This window comes from Mytilus californianus, unplaced genomic scaffold (genome assembly GCF_021869535.1).
Source record: "Mytilus californianus isolate M0D057914Y unplaced genomic scaffold, xbMytCali1.0.p SCAF_9, whole genome shotgun sequence".
NCBI lineage: Eukaryota > Metazoa > Mollusca > Bivalvia > Mytilida > Mytilidae > Mytilus > Mytilus californianus.
Window position 1 is genome coordinate 40,812,280 of NW_026262745.1, and position 18,140 is coordinate 40,830,419.

The 18,140-nt window shown below is 32.6% G+C and overlaps 2 protein-coding genes across 12 annotated transcripts in view; one reads left to right on the plus strand and one right to left on the minus strand.

Annotated features, from left to right (window-relative positions):
- LOC127716592 (uncharacterized) overlaps nucleotides 1-18,140 on the plus strand; it is a 233,060-nt gene that overhangs the window by 182,880 nt on the left and 32,040 nt on the right. The window lies entirely within an intron of this gene.
- The window catches only part of LOC127716590 (protein suex-1-like), a 96,041-nt gene that overhangs the window by 31,518 nt on the left and 46,383 nt on the right, over nucleotides 1-18,140 (minus strand). Inside the window, exon 1 of one of the 8 annotated variants that reach the window (XR_007989021.1) lies at nucleotides 1,368-1,487. The exons of 6 other annotated variants lie outside the window; for them this stretch is intronic. Coding sequence is in view for 1 of the 2 variants with exons in the window: in XM_052222824.1 (XP_052078784.1) it covers nucleotides 1,368-1,434 (67 nt within the window). In the remaining variant the exon portion in view is untranslated. Of the gene's footprint in view, nucleotides 1-1,367; nucleotides 1,500-18,140 lie in introns of those variants that run through there. One more of the 8 variants, XM_052222824.1, reaches the window with a different exon arrangement.

Consider the following 18,140-nt stretch of genomic DNA (forward strand, 5'->3'; position numbering starts at 1 on the left):
AAAATTCGTAAATGTAAAATATTGTAGGTAACTAATTTATATAATCTAAACAAAAACCAAAATAAAAAAAAGGTAAATTTAAAAAAAAGGGATATTAATACCAAGAGGCAAAATAAAAACAATGCGTCTATGAAAGACAGATAACATAATCATTGTTATAATAAGACCCGTGAGCAAGTAATCATGGGTCCGCAAAACATACAACTCAACATTAATCGAAACCAACCAAAAATGCCACGGTAGTGTATAAGATGTTAGGTTATAAATTGTTCATGTTGAGACAAATCACAATGACATATACAAACTAAAGGAACCACATAAACTTCAAAGGGAGCCAGAACAGTTGCAAAGATAGGATTAGCGTCTCCCGCGTTGCATGCTCTGCATGCTTAAAACACCATGCTTATCCACACTCAGTTAAAATGTCACAATCAGGAATAGGGCAACTTCAGCTGTCAAATTCATATTTTTTTGGTGTATTTCTGACTGGACGCCATCTAATTAACAATTGACATTATCCACGAAAACTGACAAATGGTGTGTGACCCCGTTATAATTATCAATATAAACAGACAGGAAAACATAAAATACAAATAAACAGGTAAGCACCTGGAACAAAATAAGTATAAAAAAGGAAATTATGATTGACAACTCACCACAAGAGACAAAATGACACAGAAATCAACCACTATAGGTCATTGTAAGGCCTTCAACAATGAGAAAAACCAATCCCGCATAGTCAGCTATAAAGGGAACAATAAAAGGTCGATTTTCTTACTTATGTGGTATCTCATTTTATAGATTGAAAACATATAGATGAAATGTAAATGAGTTACTCATAACCCGTTTCATATTGATATTTTGAAGTCAAATCAATCAACGAAATCGGGATTCATATGCTTAATTTTACGTTTCCTAGTTTCACTTTATTATCTGACTTTCAATCGAATCCCTGGATATGCGTATCACACACTGAACCCATCTAAAACATAATTATATCAAAGGTTTTAAATGAGGTGGAATCAATGACACGCAAACCAATAATATATCAGCGATATTTTTTTGGTCTTATTTTGACAAAATATTAACCAATCTTACTACAAATAGGGGAACTTAATTTCGAAATTCCTCCTTTATAGATATTTTGAATTTTGAATCGTTACTAAAGGACATTTAATTAAACATGTAAACGGAAATCAGTTCTGTTTATTATATGTAGTTTGATGAAACAATTGTCTTTGCTTTTGCTGTAATGTCCCTGACAGGTAGAAAATCAATCGGTACAATGTACCGTACATACAAATGTGTAATTCGAGTCAATTGTAAGCTATGTATTCATTACCATTTTTTGTCTTTTTTTTACTTACCAACTGGCATTGTAACAGAGGCTACCATCAGCAGAGCAACAAGGACTATTATTCCGAATAACTTCATGTCTGTTATGCTTTTCTTTTACACTTCACTGTGGACGTTTTTTGGGATGCTGACGATGATCATTATTCAGTTCCAGTATATATATATGCATTATGCTTGGAACAGCTGGTTGGTACAAATACATAACTACAAGAACTTTATACTGTTTCAACATGTCTGACAACGTTTGTTAAAATGTCAAAAACCAACAGCAATGAAGGACAATGAAAACGCTGCAATGTACATTGTGTAAGTATTTACATATAACATAATAACAAGGTTTTAGATGTATGTTTATGTAATACTTAAACTACGATATGATTAAATATTAATCTGCTTATATAAAAAAGAAGTATGTTACTAGAAGAGAGGCGAAGGATACTAAAGGGACATTCAAACTCATAAGTCAAAACCTCGTTATGATTATAATGAATTTTATTAATTTTTTTATTTATTTATTCATTGACAAGTTTGATCGTTTATATAAATATACATTGTTAATTTCCATTGTGTAATGCAATGTATGGTAAAAGATAATACTATTGCAGCTGCTATAATAGTTTTAGGTAAATAAATTGAAGAAAAACTACGGTTTCTTATTGGTGCATTCTGAATAAAATTCGGATCTTTCATAACTTTCATTCGTATTCACCTCTATGTCTTGCATTATTCTGGACATAATATTCACTTTCATGTATGATAATATAGTATCAACATATGCTAATCTTACTTCAAGCATACGGATTCATTATATCTATGGGTAGCAGATTCTGCTGAACAAATTTTATTGGTTTTAAAAAATATGGGATGCCTATATAATTCTTTCATTACTTTTTGTAGTTTAGAGGTTGTTTTATACAATTACACATATTATTTTTGTAAACAGGATATTTTAAAAATGTGTTGGCGTATTTTACAAAATAAATGGAGCATGTCCCCATGAACACAGATGATGCCCCTGCTTGCATACAACATAATAAAGGGACATAACTCAAGAACAATAAAAGTGACGTTACCTAAATTTGTACTTGATCTTAGTTTTGTCGTAATAAGTATTGTGTATAGGTTTCATGTTTGGTTGGGGCAAACTTAAGTTACAGAACGGAAACTAAAAATTTTGCAATTTTTTCGATTTATAATGGGGCATCACTCAATCATGGTTAAAGTGACACTACCCAAATTCAACTTGATCTGTGTTTTATCAGTGGAAGGCAAAATTAAACATTGCATTGTATAAAGCATTGATTGTAGTTGATTCAACTATAATCATGGACAAAGGAAGATAGCTCCAATTTTAAAAATTACTTGAACAATGGCATCATTGATATTTTTAGAAAAAAATGAAAAATTGCTATTGTAAAGGGGCATAACTCTAGAACAGTAAAAGTGACGCCACCATAATTCAAACTTGATCTGTGTATTGGGAAAGGAAATGAAAAATTTTGCAATTTTTCCATTTACAAAGGGGCATAACTCTAGAAAGGTTAAAGTGACGTAACCAAAATTCAAATTTGATTTGTGTTTTGTGGTAATAAGCATTATATATAAGTTTGGTTGAGGCAAACTTAAGTTAGAGAACGGAAACCAATTTTTGGATGTACGAACGTACGTATGTACAGACGGACAAGGGTAAAACTAAATGCCCCCTCCGCTTTGGCTGGGGGATAAAAATGTGGAAATAGCATCTTCATCTTTGCAGGATGCTGATATGGCTTTATAAAGTTCCATATTAAACACACCATCATTTGGATGCTGGCATCGAATATATATATAGACTTTGATATTCCTTTTGTTTGGATGCTGGCATCCAAATTACATGTATATGCATGCAGACTCAACTTTCTCTTTGGATGCTGCCATCCCATGAAAAAAAATTGGATTTCATCCTTAATCTCAGGGATGCTGGAATCCCAGTTGTAAGTAAAAGTTGTCTCAACACATTATAAATTGAATACTGACAGTCATTTCCTTTGGATGCTGGCATCTTTTTCTGTGAAAGCTAGTGGCCATTTTGTTTAAAGGCTGACATCTTTGCATTATATTTTTCTTTATATATTTGACCAGGTGACAGGTTTAATCGCTCAATTGAAAAGTCTTTTATCTTTTAAAAAATAAATGTGGATAGTGTCCACATGTGGACATATATGATGCCCCCGCTTGTATATCATATAGTTATAAAGGGACATAACTGAAGAACAGTAAAAGTGACGCTACCCAAATTTGAACTTGATCTGAGTTTTGTGGTAATAAGCATTGTGTGTAAGTCTCATCACATTTGGTTGAGGCTAACTAAAGTAGAGAACAGAAACTAAAAATTCAGCAATTTTTCTATTTGTAAACACGCATAACTCTTGAACGGTTGTGTATAAGTTTTATAACATTTGGTTGAGACAAACTAAAGTTAGAGAATGGAACATAAAATTCAGCAATTTTTATGTTTATAAAGGGACATAACTCAAGAATGGCAAAAGTGTTGCCATCAAATTTCGTACTTAATCTGTATTATGTTGTAATAAGCATTGTGTATAAGTTTCATAATATTTGGTTGAGGCAAACTAAAGTTAGAAAACGGAAACAAAAAATTTGTACTTGATCTTAGTTTTGTGGTAATGAATATTGTGCATAGGTTTCATAATGTTTGGTTGGGGCAAACATAAGTTACAGAATGGAAGCTAAAAATTTTGCAATTTTTCGATTTATAAAGGGCATAACTCAATAATGATTAAAGTGACACTACCCAAATTCAAATTGATCTGTGTTCTATCAGTGGAAGTCAAAATTAAACATTGCATTGTATAAAGCATTGATTGTAGTTGATTCAACTATAATCATGGACAGAGGAAGATAACTCCAATTTTAATAAAATTACTTGATATTTAGAAGAAAATAAAATTTTTGCAATTTTTCCATTTCTAAAGGGGCATAACTCTAGAATGGTTAAAGTGACGCCACCAAAATTCAAACTTGATCTGTGTTTTGTGGTAATAAGCATTGTGTATAAGTTTCATAACATTTGGTTGAGGCAAACTTAAGTTAGAGATTGGAAACGAAAAATTCAGCATTGTTTCCATTTGTAAAGGGACATACTAGTATATATATTTGTTTAGGGGCCAGCTGGAGGACGCCTCCGGGTGCGGGAATATCTCGCTGCATTGAAGACCTGTTGATGTCCTTCTGCTGTTGTCTGTTCTATGGTCGGGTTGTTGTCTCTTAGACACATTCCCCATTTCCATTCTCAATTTTATAACTCTAGAACGGTAAAAGTGACGCCACCAAAATTCAAACTTGATCTGTGTTTTGTGGTAATAAGCATTGTGTATAAGTTTCATAACATTTAGTTGAGGCAAACTAAAGTTACAGAACGGAAACGATAAATTCAGCAATTTTCCATTTGTAAAGGGGCATAACTCTAGAACAGTAAAAGTGACGCCACCAAAATTCAAACCTGATCTGTGTTTTGTGGTAATAAGCATTGTGTATAAGTTTCATAACATTTGGATGAGGCAAACTAAAGTTAGAGAACGGAAACCAATTTTGGGACGTACGTAATGTCCGTACGTACGTTCTTTCGTACGTACGTACGTACGTACAGACGGACAAGGGTAAAACTTAATACCCCCTCCGCTACGGCGGGGGCATAAAAATTCACATATTTGGTGTTTGTTTATTATTTACGGTATATAAAAAATATATAGAAAAAGTGCATAAATCTAAAACTGGTGACTTTTATTGTGATGAATTACAAAAATACAAATAAAACGAAACAGTAATATACAATATTATATTGTATTAAAGAGTGTTTGGGGTTACTGAAAGTGAGCTTAAATTCATAGCCTGCTGAAATGATATCATAGACATATACTCTACTATTCAGATTGGTGACTGCACTTTATTAAGGTGCTTCATATGAAGTCTGTAAGCCTGCGTTACAATTTTGTGTCCATGACAAACCCCCATTTTTAATTAAAGTATATGTTGGCACTTCTCTTAAACTGAGTTTTACTGTGCGTACTGTTGTACGTTTGTTTTTTCTACTTTGGCTAGAGGTATAGGGGGAGGGTTGAGATCTCAAAAAACATGTTTAACCCCGCCGCATTTTTGCGCCTGTACCAAGTCAGGAGCCTCTGGCCTTTGTTAGTCTTGTATCATTTTTAATTTTAATTTCTTGTGTATAATTTGGAGTTTAGTATGACGTCCATTATCACTGAACTAGTATACATATTTGTTTAGGGGCCAACTGAAGGACGCCTCCGGGTGCTGGAGTTTCTCGCTGCATTGAAGACCCATTGGTGGCCTTCGGCTGTTGTCTGCTCTATGGTCGGGTTGTTGTCTCTTTGACACATTCCCCATTTCCATTCTCAATTTTATTAAATATATAGGATATCATAAGGAGATCTGTCTTCCCCTGTTGCCTGCATACACTAATACAGTACTGGTTTAATAACAATGCAAAATGTTTTAAATTTTTATTTTAATTATCAGTACTGGTCTCTTTCATCTGTACGTACTGGATATTGTCAATATCACTGGACTTGCTATATGCACATCATGTCATGATCTGTTTTCATTTCACAAGGAGATCTGTTTTCCCCAGTTGCCTACATACAATAATACATGTCATGCATGTACCACTTCGATAACAATGCAAAATCTTTTAAATTTTTATTTTGATTATACGCACTGGATATTGCCAATATCACTGGACTTGCTGTATGCAACTTCCCATGTGTAGGCATATCATGTCATGATCTACTTTCATTTCAATCACAAAACTTACATTTTCTTTATTACGATCATTGTTAAGCTTTTTTCTGTATTCAATATTTATCAATCATCTAATAAAATTGGTTACATAAACTAGAGCTTTCTAACTTTCTTTTATCATTTATTACTTATCTGAATTCAGCTGGAATCGCAAATGATCATAATGATCTGGTGCCGTTTGGATGTTTTGTCGCCTAAATTCAACCTGTCCAGTAACTATAAAGTGTAACGATACATAATACACAACACATGAATAGTAACCGGAAAGGTACAGCCACTGCTTAAAAAACACTGAAACGAGAAATGAAAACAGTATAGTTTTTAATACAGATAAATATTCTGACCAATATAAATGTTAAAAGAAATTGCTGAAAAAGAGTTTCCTGTTGCTTACGTCTTTCATACACGACAATTTGGGTTCATATTTGTCTCTAGTCTAAGGCAATTATACCACATCTCCTTAGTTTTACATTCACAGTAAAATATTAACTGGCATCAAGCAATCAATGATTCTATATTCTTCATATAACATCTTGCAAATATATGAAACATTGCCAACAATAAGTTTTCGTTGTAACATCACAATACTTTTAAAGTAGATATGTATTAGAGTAAATTTTATTTTAAGTCGATAAATCTATATGTGCTCCTTTCTTAAACATTATTTACATAGTATTCATAGTGACATTCACTCTTTAATATTCATACATGACAATGCAGTAAGGGTTTTGCTCATTGTTGAAGACCGTACGCGGTCCCTATAGTTGTTAACTTCAATGACATATGGTCTCAGGCTGGTGGAGAGTTGTCTCATTGGCAAACATACCACATCTTCTTATTATAATATACTGTAGCTCCGGTTCCTTAACTGATTTTGGTCCTTTTCAACATTTGTATTAGCTGTGGAATCGCAATGGCAGATCCAGGGGGGTGGTTGGAACCCCCCCTTTTTTTTGTCGATCAATGCATTTGAATGGGGACATATAGTTGGAACCCCCCCCCCCCCCCTTTGTCAAGGGTTGGGAACCCCCCCCCTCCTTTTAGAAATGGCTGGATCCACCCCTGAATCATGACACATATGATCCTTGTGATTTGATTTGACCCTCAGTTTTAATGATATGAACTATTAAATCAACCAACTGGCTAGATGAGCACAGTATTATCAGACTTTAAGGTAAGCCTTTATAGTAACTGTTACAGGTGAAAATGAATGTTATGTCAGATAAATCCCCCCTTCCCCCACAAAGAATTTCAAATACTTGTTCCCTTCAGACCTGTGCAATTAAGATGCGAACAACATATTCAACTTTCTAGTAAACTGGATAGACCTTATTGCTATTTGTCTGTCATTTCTGGACATCACAAAGGTTCCCGTAAAATTTTGACTTCACAATACAAAATGTCTGACATCACAAAGGAAAAGTGATTGTTGTATGACGTCAATACTTCAAGTGTAGCAGATTATCAGGTCAAGTGTTCTGATATTCAATTAGCGATATGGTCTTTTGTCTCCTGGTACGAGGAAAATTTTCCCTTACAAACCCTAAAATCAGTAATTCATGGAATTTCTTTTGGTTTATATGGCTTTGTGAGGCATTTTTTTCAGAGCAAATTCAGTCTTTATAGGGGGAGGGTTGAGATCTCAAAAAACATGTTTAACCCCGCCGTATTTATGCACCTGTTCCAAGTCAGGAGCCTCTGGCCTTTGTAAGTCTTGTATCATTTTTAATTTTAGTTTCTTGTCTATAACTTGGAGTTTAGTATGACGTCCATTATCACTGAACTAGTATACATATTTGTTTAGGGGCCAGCTGAAGGACGCCTCCGGGTGCGGGAGTTTCTCGCTGCATTGAAGACCCATGGGTGGCCTTCGGCTGTTGTCTGCTCTATGGTCGGGTTGTTGTCTCTTTGACACATTCCCCATTTCCATTCTCAATTTTATTTGAAAAGCTTCTTGACTTTCTAGACCGAAAATCAATCTTAAATCAAATTTCTTATACTTTACATTGCCTGTATTAAAATTGTAACTTATAAGGCCTCTTACCAGTGATGAAATTTACTGGTGTAGGTCATATGGCTAGTGGTGAACAAAATAATTTAGCTGACCGATTTTTATATTGGCCATGGCAGTAGGGCTTGTGGTTAATCGTTATTAGAGACATAGTCTTGGTGGGGTGTCATGTGCATCAGATTTTTGTCAAATTTATTTATTTCTCTGCGAAACAGCTTAATCCCGCATTGCATGATAGGATACATATTTTTAAAATATATGAAAAGGGAAATGGATGTCCCAGATGCTCACCGCTACTACAAAAGGATCGAAGTGCTATATGCACATATCGTTGGCCAAATGAACAACATGTCCTAATCAGTGTTTTTAAAACTTCTCAGAAAAATATTGACGGAAATGAGGAATGAATAGTGAAAAATAAATGAAAACGGAACGACTCTGATTCTAAAAACGGATGTTAGATATAAACTGTATATTTTGGTTGATATATACGATGCATACGATGTTATATTTTTGTCCAGTTTCCCATGTTAAATAATTAAAATGAGAAGGTATTTACCTTACAGCTTCATTTTCCAGCGATGCTGGAATGTATAAATGATATAAAACAAGGTAAGCGTCTTGGACCTTCTTTATCTCTTTATTCGGATACTTGGGGATATCTTCTCAAAGTTCAACGGGAATATTAGAAAAGAACCCGGATAGAACCAATAAGTTGGGTTTCTATAACCAAACAACCCGGATGTTGAACCAGTTACCATGTCCTAATTTGGTGTTGATAAAACTTTTAGAAAAATATAGACGGAAATTAGGAATGAGTGGTAAAAAATAAATGAAACTGACAGTTTCTTTCCGACTGATTTAAAAAGAAAAGGATGTGCGATATACTGTATATCTAGGTTGATGAAAATATCATAAGATTCTATATTTTTGTCCAGTTCCAATGTCAAAATAATTTAAATGAGAAGATATTTACCTCAAAGCTTCATTTTCCGGCGATGTTGAAATGTTTAATGTTATAAAACTAACACCTCGTTCATACAAGATGCAAATACATGAAAACTGAACCGATAATCTGTCCTGCTTGAACTATTGATGTCATGCAACAATCATTTTTCAATTGTGGCATCAGATATTTTGTATTGTGACGTCACAATTGTACAGGAACCTAGGTGATGTCCAGTAATGGCAGACAAATAAAAATAAGGTGTATAGGAAAACATGACCTATAACACCTCGTTCATATAAGATGCAAATACATGGAAGCTGAATGGTTGAATCTGTTCAATATGAAAATTATATTTAAAATGTCAAAGTCACAAAACAGCCGTTGGACTATGAGAATGACTTTTGAGCAAATTTGGAGGGAAATGGGGAGTAGAGGGGGTCAAATAGTGTTCAAGGGAAGCAAATGCTCTTTAAATTATGCGTGTTTCAAAAATTGAGAAAAAATTACAGGGAAAGTTGGGTCATCTTTTCAGATTTAAGTTAAATAATGACTAATGTACTTACCTTCTAATTCTATCCGGGATATATAAAAAAATCACAACTCAGAACAGGAACAATAACTCTATGTCTATTTTACTTTGACTACAGATCTGCAAACCTACAAACAGACACAAAAATATCATAAAATAGTGAAATATAAGATTGATTGCACTTTGTATGGATAATTCCCACACGTGTTACATGGGGAACCCGTTTGTTTACAAATAATAATGTCACGTGATCGCGAACTGACGTCACAAATTTGCATCGCCCTTACATATACACTACACAATTCACACACATACATAACTCATTTATCATGCAAACATGCAAAGTGAATGTGATTGGTTGTCAAATAATACAAAAACATTGCATGTACAGTTAATGAAGAAATTAGTTCATCAAATAGATACGATTTTCACTCATGACACAAATCGGCTGGGTTAACATTTCTGTCATCGGGGATAATTGATAAATGGGATTAAACTGACCGCCAAGAAGGTCTAGAGAACCACCTCTGGAGAACTTTAATATTAATAAGTAATACTTACCAAAATTACTCTATATTATTAAACGCTGTTTAAATGAAATGTCAGAAAGATTACGATATCATACTGATGATCACTGATGCAGGCGAGGATGCAGGTTAATTTGGCGCGAAAAAATATTCTTACTCCTTTTGCTTGAAGTAATAAAATTTGTATAGAATCAAATTTAACTAAAGTTCAGCGTAAACAAAAGTGAATATGCAGAAGCATGACAATATATTAATGATAAAATGTGTATATATTTCTGTAAAAGAAGTTCCCAGTATACTTCACTTAGAATTACATTTGAGCGCAAGGAGATCTCTATTTGTGAATTGGTTTATTAACCCCGGTTGAACCCGGGGTCGAAGATCAACATGTTAACATATTAACGGAAATTTACCTAATTGTATTCGGAATTCTCATGACTTTTTATACCTTCAACGTATTTTGCATTCAGAATTCTCATGACTTTTTATACCTTCAACGTATTTTCCAAATCATTTATTTATTTAGTATATTTATATTTTATTTATTTATTTATTTATTTATTTATTTATTTATTTATTTATTTATTTATTTATATATATATTTATTTATGTATTTATCTGTTTATGTGAAAAAGAGATGGAAGATACCAAGGAGACATTTAAAAACTATTTAGTCCAAAAAAACGACAAGTTGATCTTAATTTATTTTTGATTTGGTCAAATAATTAATAGATGTGTATTTTATACGTTTACCAAAAGATAGAAAAAAATAAGTTTTCAAAATTTGAATGCATCAATATTTAGAAAAACTCAATTTCATACTTTAGATAAACTAGGGAAATCAATACTGATTATCCTCAATATCATTACGATACAAACAATAGATACATAAATTTAACAGCCAATGTATACTAAAAAAATCCCTCCAGTTGGAAGGCCAAATCAAATACGAAGTCGAGTTGATGAGTATTTAAAACCACAAATAGTGAAACATCGTGTTAAATATTGATACGGTTATCTATGCTTAGATGTATAAAAACCTAAAGTTTCGAATAATTAGAATTTTGAAGAAAAAGAAAACGTCAATAAGCGTAAAATTGATGTTTTATATCAACACAGAAGTACTGGCCACTCTTCGGAAACGAAACGTCTACTACCAGTGGTTGTACAAATCCTTAAAGATACCAGGATTATTATGCGTATTTGACATAAAACAGACACCAACACCAATGGTGAAAATAAAAAAAAGATGAACAGCTACATTGTAAACAACAATCCACAAAGTACTTCACAGAACCCAGGTGCTCTGCAAACAAACATTTCCTCCACCAATAGTAGCAGTAGTAAAAATAAAGGATCAATAGTATGTATCTTTCAGAATTGCCACAAAGAAAAAAAAAGAGTGTAACTACGACAAGTGGATCATATTTTTTATCATCTATGCAACAGCTTATCTCCCCGATGGTATCACCAGACCAGTTGTCAGCACTTCTGTGTTGAATTGAATTAGCATTGATATGGTCATTATTATAAATTAACTGTTAATAGGTAACAGTAGAAACTAAGCAAAATGACAATTATCAACATTAATTAACAATTAGTTACTGACATGCCAGATCTAGACCTCAAATAAACTGTATGAAAGATTATGTCTCACTCATATATAGGGGTTTAGTATCATGCAATCATAAAATATATGAGGAGCATAACCCGTATCAGGCCAACAACTGGTTTTAGAATAAATATGTTTATTTCCGATGCAAAGCTCGAGATCCTATGAGTGAATCGATGTTAATTCCAAATAATGCCATCTTTAATGACCTGACAACAGTACCGTCACTGCATTCCTTCTGTTTAAGTCTTTTCAAAGGTTTAGTTAGCTTTTGAGGTGAATGACGACATTTTTGTGCTTTGTATAGAATATTACCATAAAAGATGGGATGTGAAATACCTGAACGTATAAGATGTCTGCACGTTGATTTATATTTCAAATGATGTTTTTGTACTGATGATAAAATTAAGTAAATGTTTTGACAAGTTTGTGATATCGAAAATCCTTGTGTAATGATTTTTCAGTCATACAAAGATTTCTTTTGTTAAAATCAAATACGTTGTTAGATACACGAGCGAATCGAACGAGTTGAGAAATATAAACACCATAAACAAGGGAACGTCATCATCTAAAAATAGATAATTAACAACATGAAATGAAAAATCATCTCTTTTATTGTAGATTTTGGTATGGAGCCTTCCGTTAAAGATATAGATGTCAAAATCCAGGAGATGGGCAGTGTTCATTATTAGTATTAGCTTTATTTAAGGTCAGTTCAGCAGGATTAATATCTTTAGTGTACATACTGAAGTCGTCATTATTGAGAACCAATATATCATCCAAATATCTAAAAGTGTTACTAAACGTTTGTATCAGATGTTTCGATGGGTCTTTGCTGATTTTAGTCATAAATTGTAACTCATAACAATATAAAAACAGGTCCGCAATAAGTGGTGCATTGTTAGTCTCCATTGAAATTCCGATAAATTGACGATATACGGAATCTCCATAGCGAACAAAAACGTTATCTAGTAAAAATTCAAGTGCAGTTATTGTGTCAAAGCAGGTCGAATTAACATAGTTCTTTTGTTTGTTGTTACAAAAAAATGACCTAAAAGAGTTTGAACATATATATTCTGATTCTGACTTTTTAAATGCCCATGTTATTATGTATGTGAATTTTCTCTTAATGAGAAAATGAGGCAAAGTGGTATATAGGGCAGAAAAATCAAAACTTTGAACAGATTCGAAATCACCAATATGAGCATGCAATTTATCAAGTACTTCCAACAAATTTTTGACACTTCAAAAGTAAATAATTCCACTATTTTCAAAGGCCGTGTTTGAACAATTTATTACCAGGTTTTTTATTAAACATGAGTACTAGTTAGAAGAATAGACAGTTTAGTAGTGGAATAATGGCTTGAAGACGAAATAAATATATATTTGTAAGGTGTTTTGTGCAGCTTCGGAAGCCAGTACAAAGTTGTTACCCGGTTCTGCTTGTTAAGAGCTAGCTAAAAGTGTATGCTAAGTTGATATTCTAAAAGAAAAAACATATTTTATGAAACATTATAAAAATTTTTTTGGAAAGATTTAAACTATTTTATTGTAGAATCTCTGAATTATGGATTTCACATTGGAACATTATCAGTCACTCAAAAACAAGGCCTTATCTCATGTTTGCCAAGGGATAATAAGCCACGTCATTTTCTGAAGAACAGGCGTCCCATTTCATTATTAAATACAGTTTATAAAATTGGGTCAGGGGTGATTGCAAATAGATTAAAAAAAGTTTTAGATATACTTATTAATTTAGATCACACTGGTTTCATAAGTGGGCGTTATATGGGAGATAATATCCGACTTATATATGATATTTTGCAGTATACTGAAGAAAAGGATATCCCTGGTCTATAACTTTTGATAGACTTTGAAAACGCTTTTGATAAAATATCCTGGGATTTTCTTTTAGCAGTTTTGACTTTTTTCAATTTTGGGAATTCCATAATCAATTGGATTAAAGTATTTTTACAATAATATTAGTTCTGCAGTAATTCAGGGTGGAGTTCTTTGGTATTGGACGAGGCTGTAGACAGGGGGATACACTATCACCTTATCTTTTCATATTATGTGCAGAGATTTTGGCAATAAAGGTTTAGAGGAAATACGAAAATACAGGGTATAGAAATTTCTCAAGTTGAACATAAATTATCTCAGTTTGCAGATGACACTTCACTGATTTTGGATGGAAGTGAAGAATCTATGGAAGAAGCTTTATCAGAGCTAGATTGGGTCTCAAAACTTTCTGGACTAAGGATAAATTTTACCTAAACTCAAGTAGTATGGATTGGAAGTAAACAATACAGTAGATAAATGTTATGCCAGAACAGAAATTTATCATGGGGTTCGACTTCTTTTAGGCTGTTGGGGGTAAACTTTGATATTGATCTTGCAAAAATTGTACCTTCAAATATAAACTTTGATTAATACATGGTCTAAAAGAAACTTAACAGTTATTGGGAAAATATCGGTGGTTAAAACTCTTATTCTTCCTATACTAAATCATCTCTTTTTAACATTACCAAACCCAAATGCTGAGATGATTAAGAAAATCAATGATGCTATTTATTATTTTTTGTGGAACTCACCAGTTTATAGAGTAAAAAAAGAAGTGTTACATATGGATTATATGAATGGTGGTTTAAAGATGATAAACATTAATTTATTTATGATAGCTTTAAAATGTACATGGATAAGAACTTGTTTTAGTTCTAATTGTAAATGGTTAAATATTTTATTTACAAATGTAGATAAAGAGAAATTGTTTAAACTGGGAACTAATTACACAACAAACACTATTTCAAATATCAAAAACAAATTTTGGATTGATGTATTTAAAGCATGGCAATATTTTGTAGATAAAGATATAAATTCTAGATGGGAATTTTTTCATGCTAGTCCATTATGGATGAATAAGAATATAAATATCAATAATAAACATGTATTTTATAGAAATTGGTATAACAAAGGTATTGTATTTGTTAATGATGTGATTAGTAATAGTGGAAATTTTCTTATCTATGAGGAAATTAAAGACACATTTGATATTTCGGGGAATATAATGATGTATTATAGTATCATATCAGCATTAAATCAGACAAGGTAGTTGTATTCAGGGGGAGATAATAAGCTCACAAAACCTTTTATTCCCTCTTTTGTTCAAACCATTTTAAAAAGAAAAAAGGGAACTAAAGATATATATTGGATATTAATACCTTAAGTGGTTCCTAATGGGCAGAAAAAGTGGAACGAAATTTTGGAACTTGATGAATTAGAATGGAGAGAAATTTTCAAACTCCCTTTTTTTGTGTAACAAATAACACAAAATTACAATGGTTACAATTTTGAATAAATCATAGGATATTAGCAACAAACAAATTTTTGTGTAAAATTAATGTCATTAATAGTCAATTATGTAATTTTTGCAAGGAAAGAAATAGAAACTATAGAACATGTACTGTGGAATTGTCAAAATGTCCAGAATTTTATAGAAGAAATAGATATATGGTTGTTATCTAATGGTATAAGTATCTCCTTCACCAAAAAGATTTTTTTATTTGGTGATGTCTCACATGTATACAAGGGTGAAATTTCAAATCTGATTTTTCTGTGTCTTAAACAATATATTTATAATACAAGATAGTTCCAGAAAGATTTATCAATACATGCTGTGAAGAAAATACTAAAACAATCTCCAATCACAGGCGCGTATAGGGAATGGACCACCTTTTAATTCATCTAAAATACGAATACAGGGACATCGGTCATACAAGAAGGGCGAAGGATACCAAAGGGACATTCAAACTCACAATTCGAAAATAAATTGACAAAGCCATGGCTAGTAAAAAGACAAACAATACTTTTATTGTTAAATCAAATGATAAATAATAACAAGTAATACCAAGAATACGTTAAAAAGGGGGAAAATAAGTTGAAATACTGAAGAAATTAAGAAGTTTCACTTAAAATTAATAATGAATAAAAATTGAAAAATAAAAAAGGGGTATACAATATAGGTCGCTAATGATCTTCGTATCCTATTTTCTATGAAAAGCTTTTCTGCTGGCGTAGGAGCCAGGGTCAAATGGGAGGACAAAACTACTAGTATGTATCCCTCCCATTTTAAGCCAAAAATTGAAACTAAAAAGTGACAGATGACACTGACTTACTTTTAGAGTATTAGACTATACAGAAAATAGCTTTTTTTTGCTTGTCACTTTCAGACATCCCTCCTACCCCTCTATTTCACACACACACACACACACACACACACACACACACACACACACACACACACACACACACACACACACACACACACTTTTCAGTCTACTCCAGTTTTAGAACTGACTATTCCTATATGAGGGTTTACACAGACGTGCCGCCGGAATAATCTCAGTTTGTTTTTTATGCCCTCATAGCGGGAGAGGGGGCATTAAGTTTTACCTTTGTCTGTCTTTACGTTTGTACGTCCGTTCGTACGTACGTTTGACCTTGCGTTCCTCCCAAAATTAGTATCCGTTCTCTTAGTTTAGCTTGCCTCAATCAAATGTTATAAAACTTCTACAAAAATGCTTATTACCACCAAACACAGATCCGGTTTGAATTTGGGTGGCGTCATTCTCACCGTTCTTGAGTTATATCACTTAAGTAATGGAAAAAATGGCAAATTTTCAGCAAGTAAACTTTAATTTGCCTTAACCAAATTTTATGAAATTTATACACAACGCTTATTACCACAAAAGTAAGATCAAGATTGAATTTGGGTGTCGTCACTTTCACTGTCCTCGAGTTTTGTCCCTTAATAAATGGAAAAAATTACTAAATTTACCGTTTCTGCACTGTAACTTTGATAAGTTTGCCAGACCCAAATGTTATGAAACTTACACACACAATGCTTATTACCACCAAACATAGATCATGTTTGTATTTAGGTTGTGTCACTTTCGCTCTTGAATTATGTTTCTTTGTTAAGAGAAAAAATGCAGAATTTGCCGTGTATTTACAAGCGGTGCCATTTGTGTCCCATGGACACATTCTTCATTTATTTCATTATATTTTGTGGTTGTAATCTTTTATTTCAATCCATTTCAAGTCGATCAATATTTCAATGGGTAAAAAATTTAAAAGTTAAATCTGGTATAAAGTGTGGGATGTCAAAAACATGGTTAATATATGAATGAGTCAACTTATTTATGCAAAAATATATGCATGGGATTTTATGTTCATATAAAAATAAGAAGATGTGGTATGATTCAATGAAACAACTCTCCACCACTGACCAAATGAGTAGGAGTAAGCACCTATAAGACATCGTATACGGCCTTCAGTAATGAGCAAACCCCCATATCGCATAGCAAGGCATAAAAAGCCCAGATGTCAATATATGAAAATGCCATCAGTATCCCTGAAAAAAAATGTACATGTAGTTCTTCTCTATCAACTTTAATGGGGGAAGATCCTTTTGTTTATTATCATCAGTAAAGGAGCACGGAGGTCTATAATTCGTAGGAAGAAGAAACACAACAGACGTAACATTTTACTAATTTTAGCAAGTAGGTGTTAGTCGTTGCAGACTGATAAGGAAGCTACAGAAAACTATTAAGAACAAATTTATCGAAGTGTTCAGCGTATTGAAGAAATTTGTTACTAATCTGTGTTATTAGAAATATACATGCCAATACACTATGTTTTATTCCATTATTCATCGAGATAATTGCATTAGAAGCTTATGGTTCATCATAACCCTTCTGGCAAATATAGTCGTATTGACATCACACATTTTATTCTGAGTACAGACAAACATGTGCACCTGGTTTAAGTTTTAATGCATGGAAAGAACTAGATATTTAAATTTTAAATACATTTTATATTTCAGAAAATTATAAACATTTATGGAATTTGAGATTCCTTTTTTTTTCGTTCCCACAGAAGGTGCCAAGATCAACTAAGTTTATATAAATGTTTGAGATGTTCCCCTATGTATAAATATAAGTTAAATGTTTAAATTGACATGGACAAAAGATGGACAATAGATACATGAAAAACAATAGGTGATTTAAATAGTGTAATTGCGTGGACCGTATCAAACGAAATGTGGGTGTTTTTTTTTATTTTGGCACTGATGTGGAAACGGAAAAAAAAAGGAATCTCAAAATCAAAGGAAGTTTTAAATTTTTTCTGAAAAATAAACTGCATTTGAAATGTGATTATCTAGTTCCTGCCATGCCTTAAAACTTTACCAGATGCATAGGTCTGTCATGTACTCAGAGTAAATTTTGTGGTGTAAACATTGCCATATTTTTCAATTCCTACTATTGAACCTTAATAAA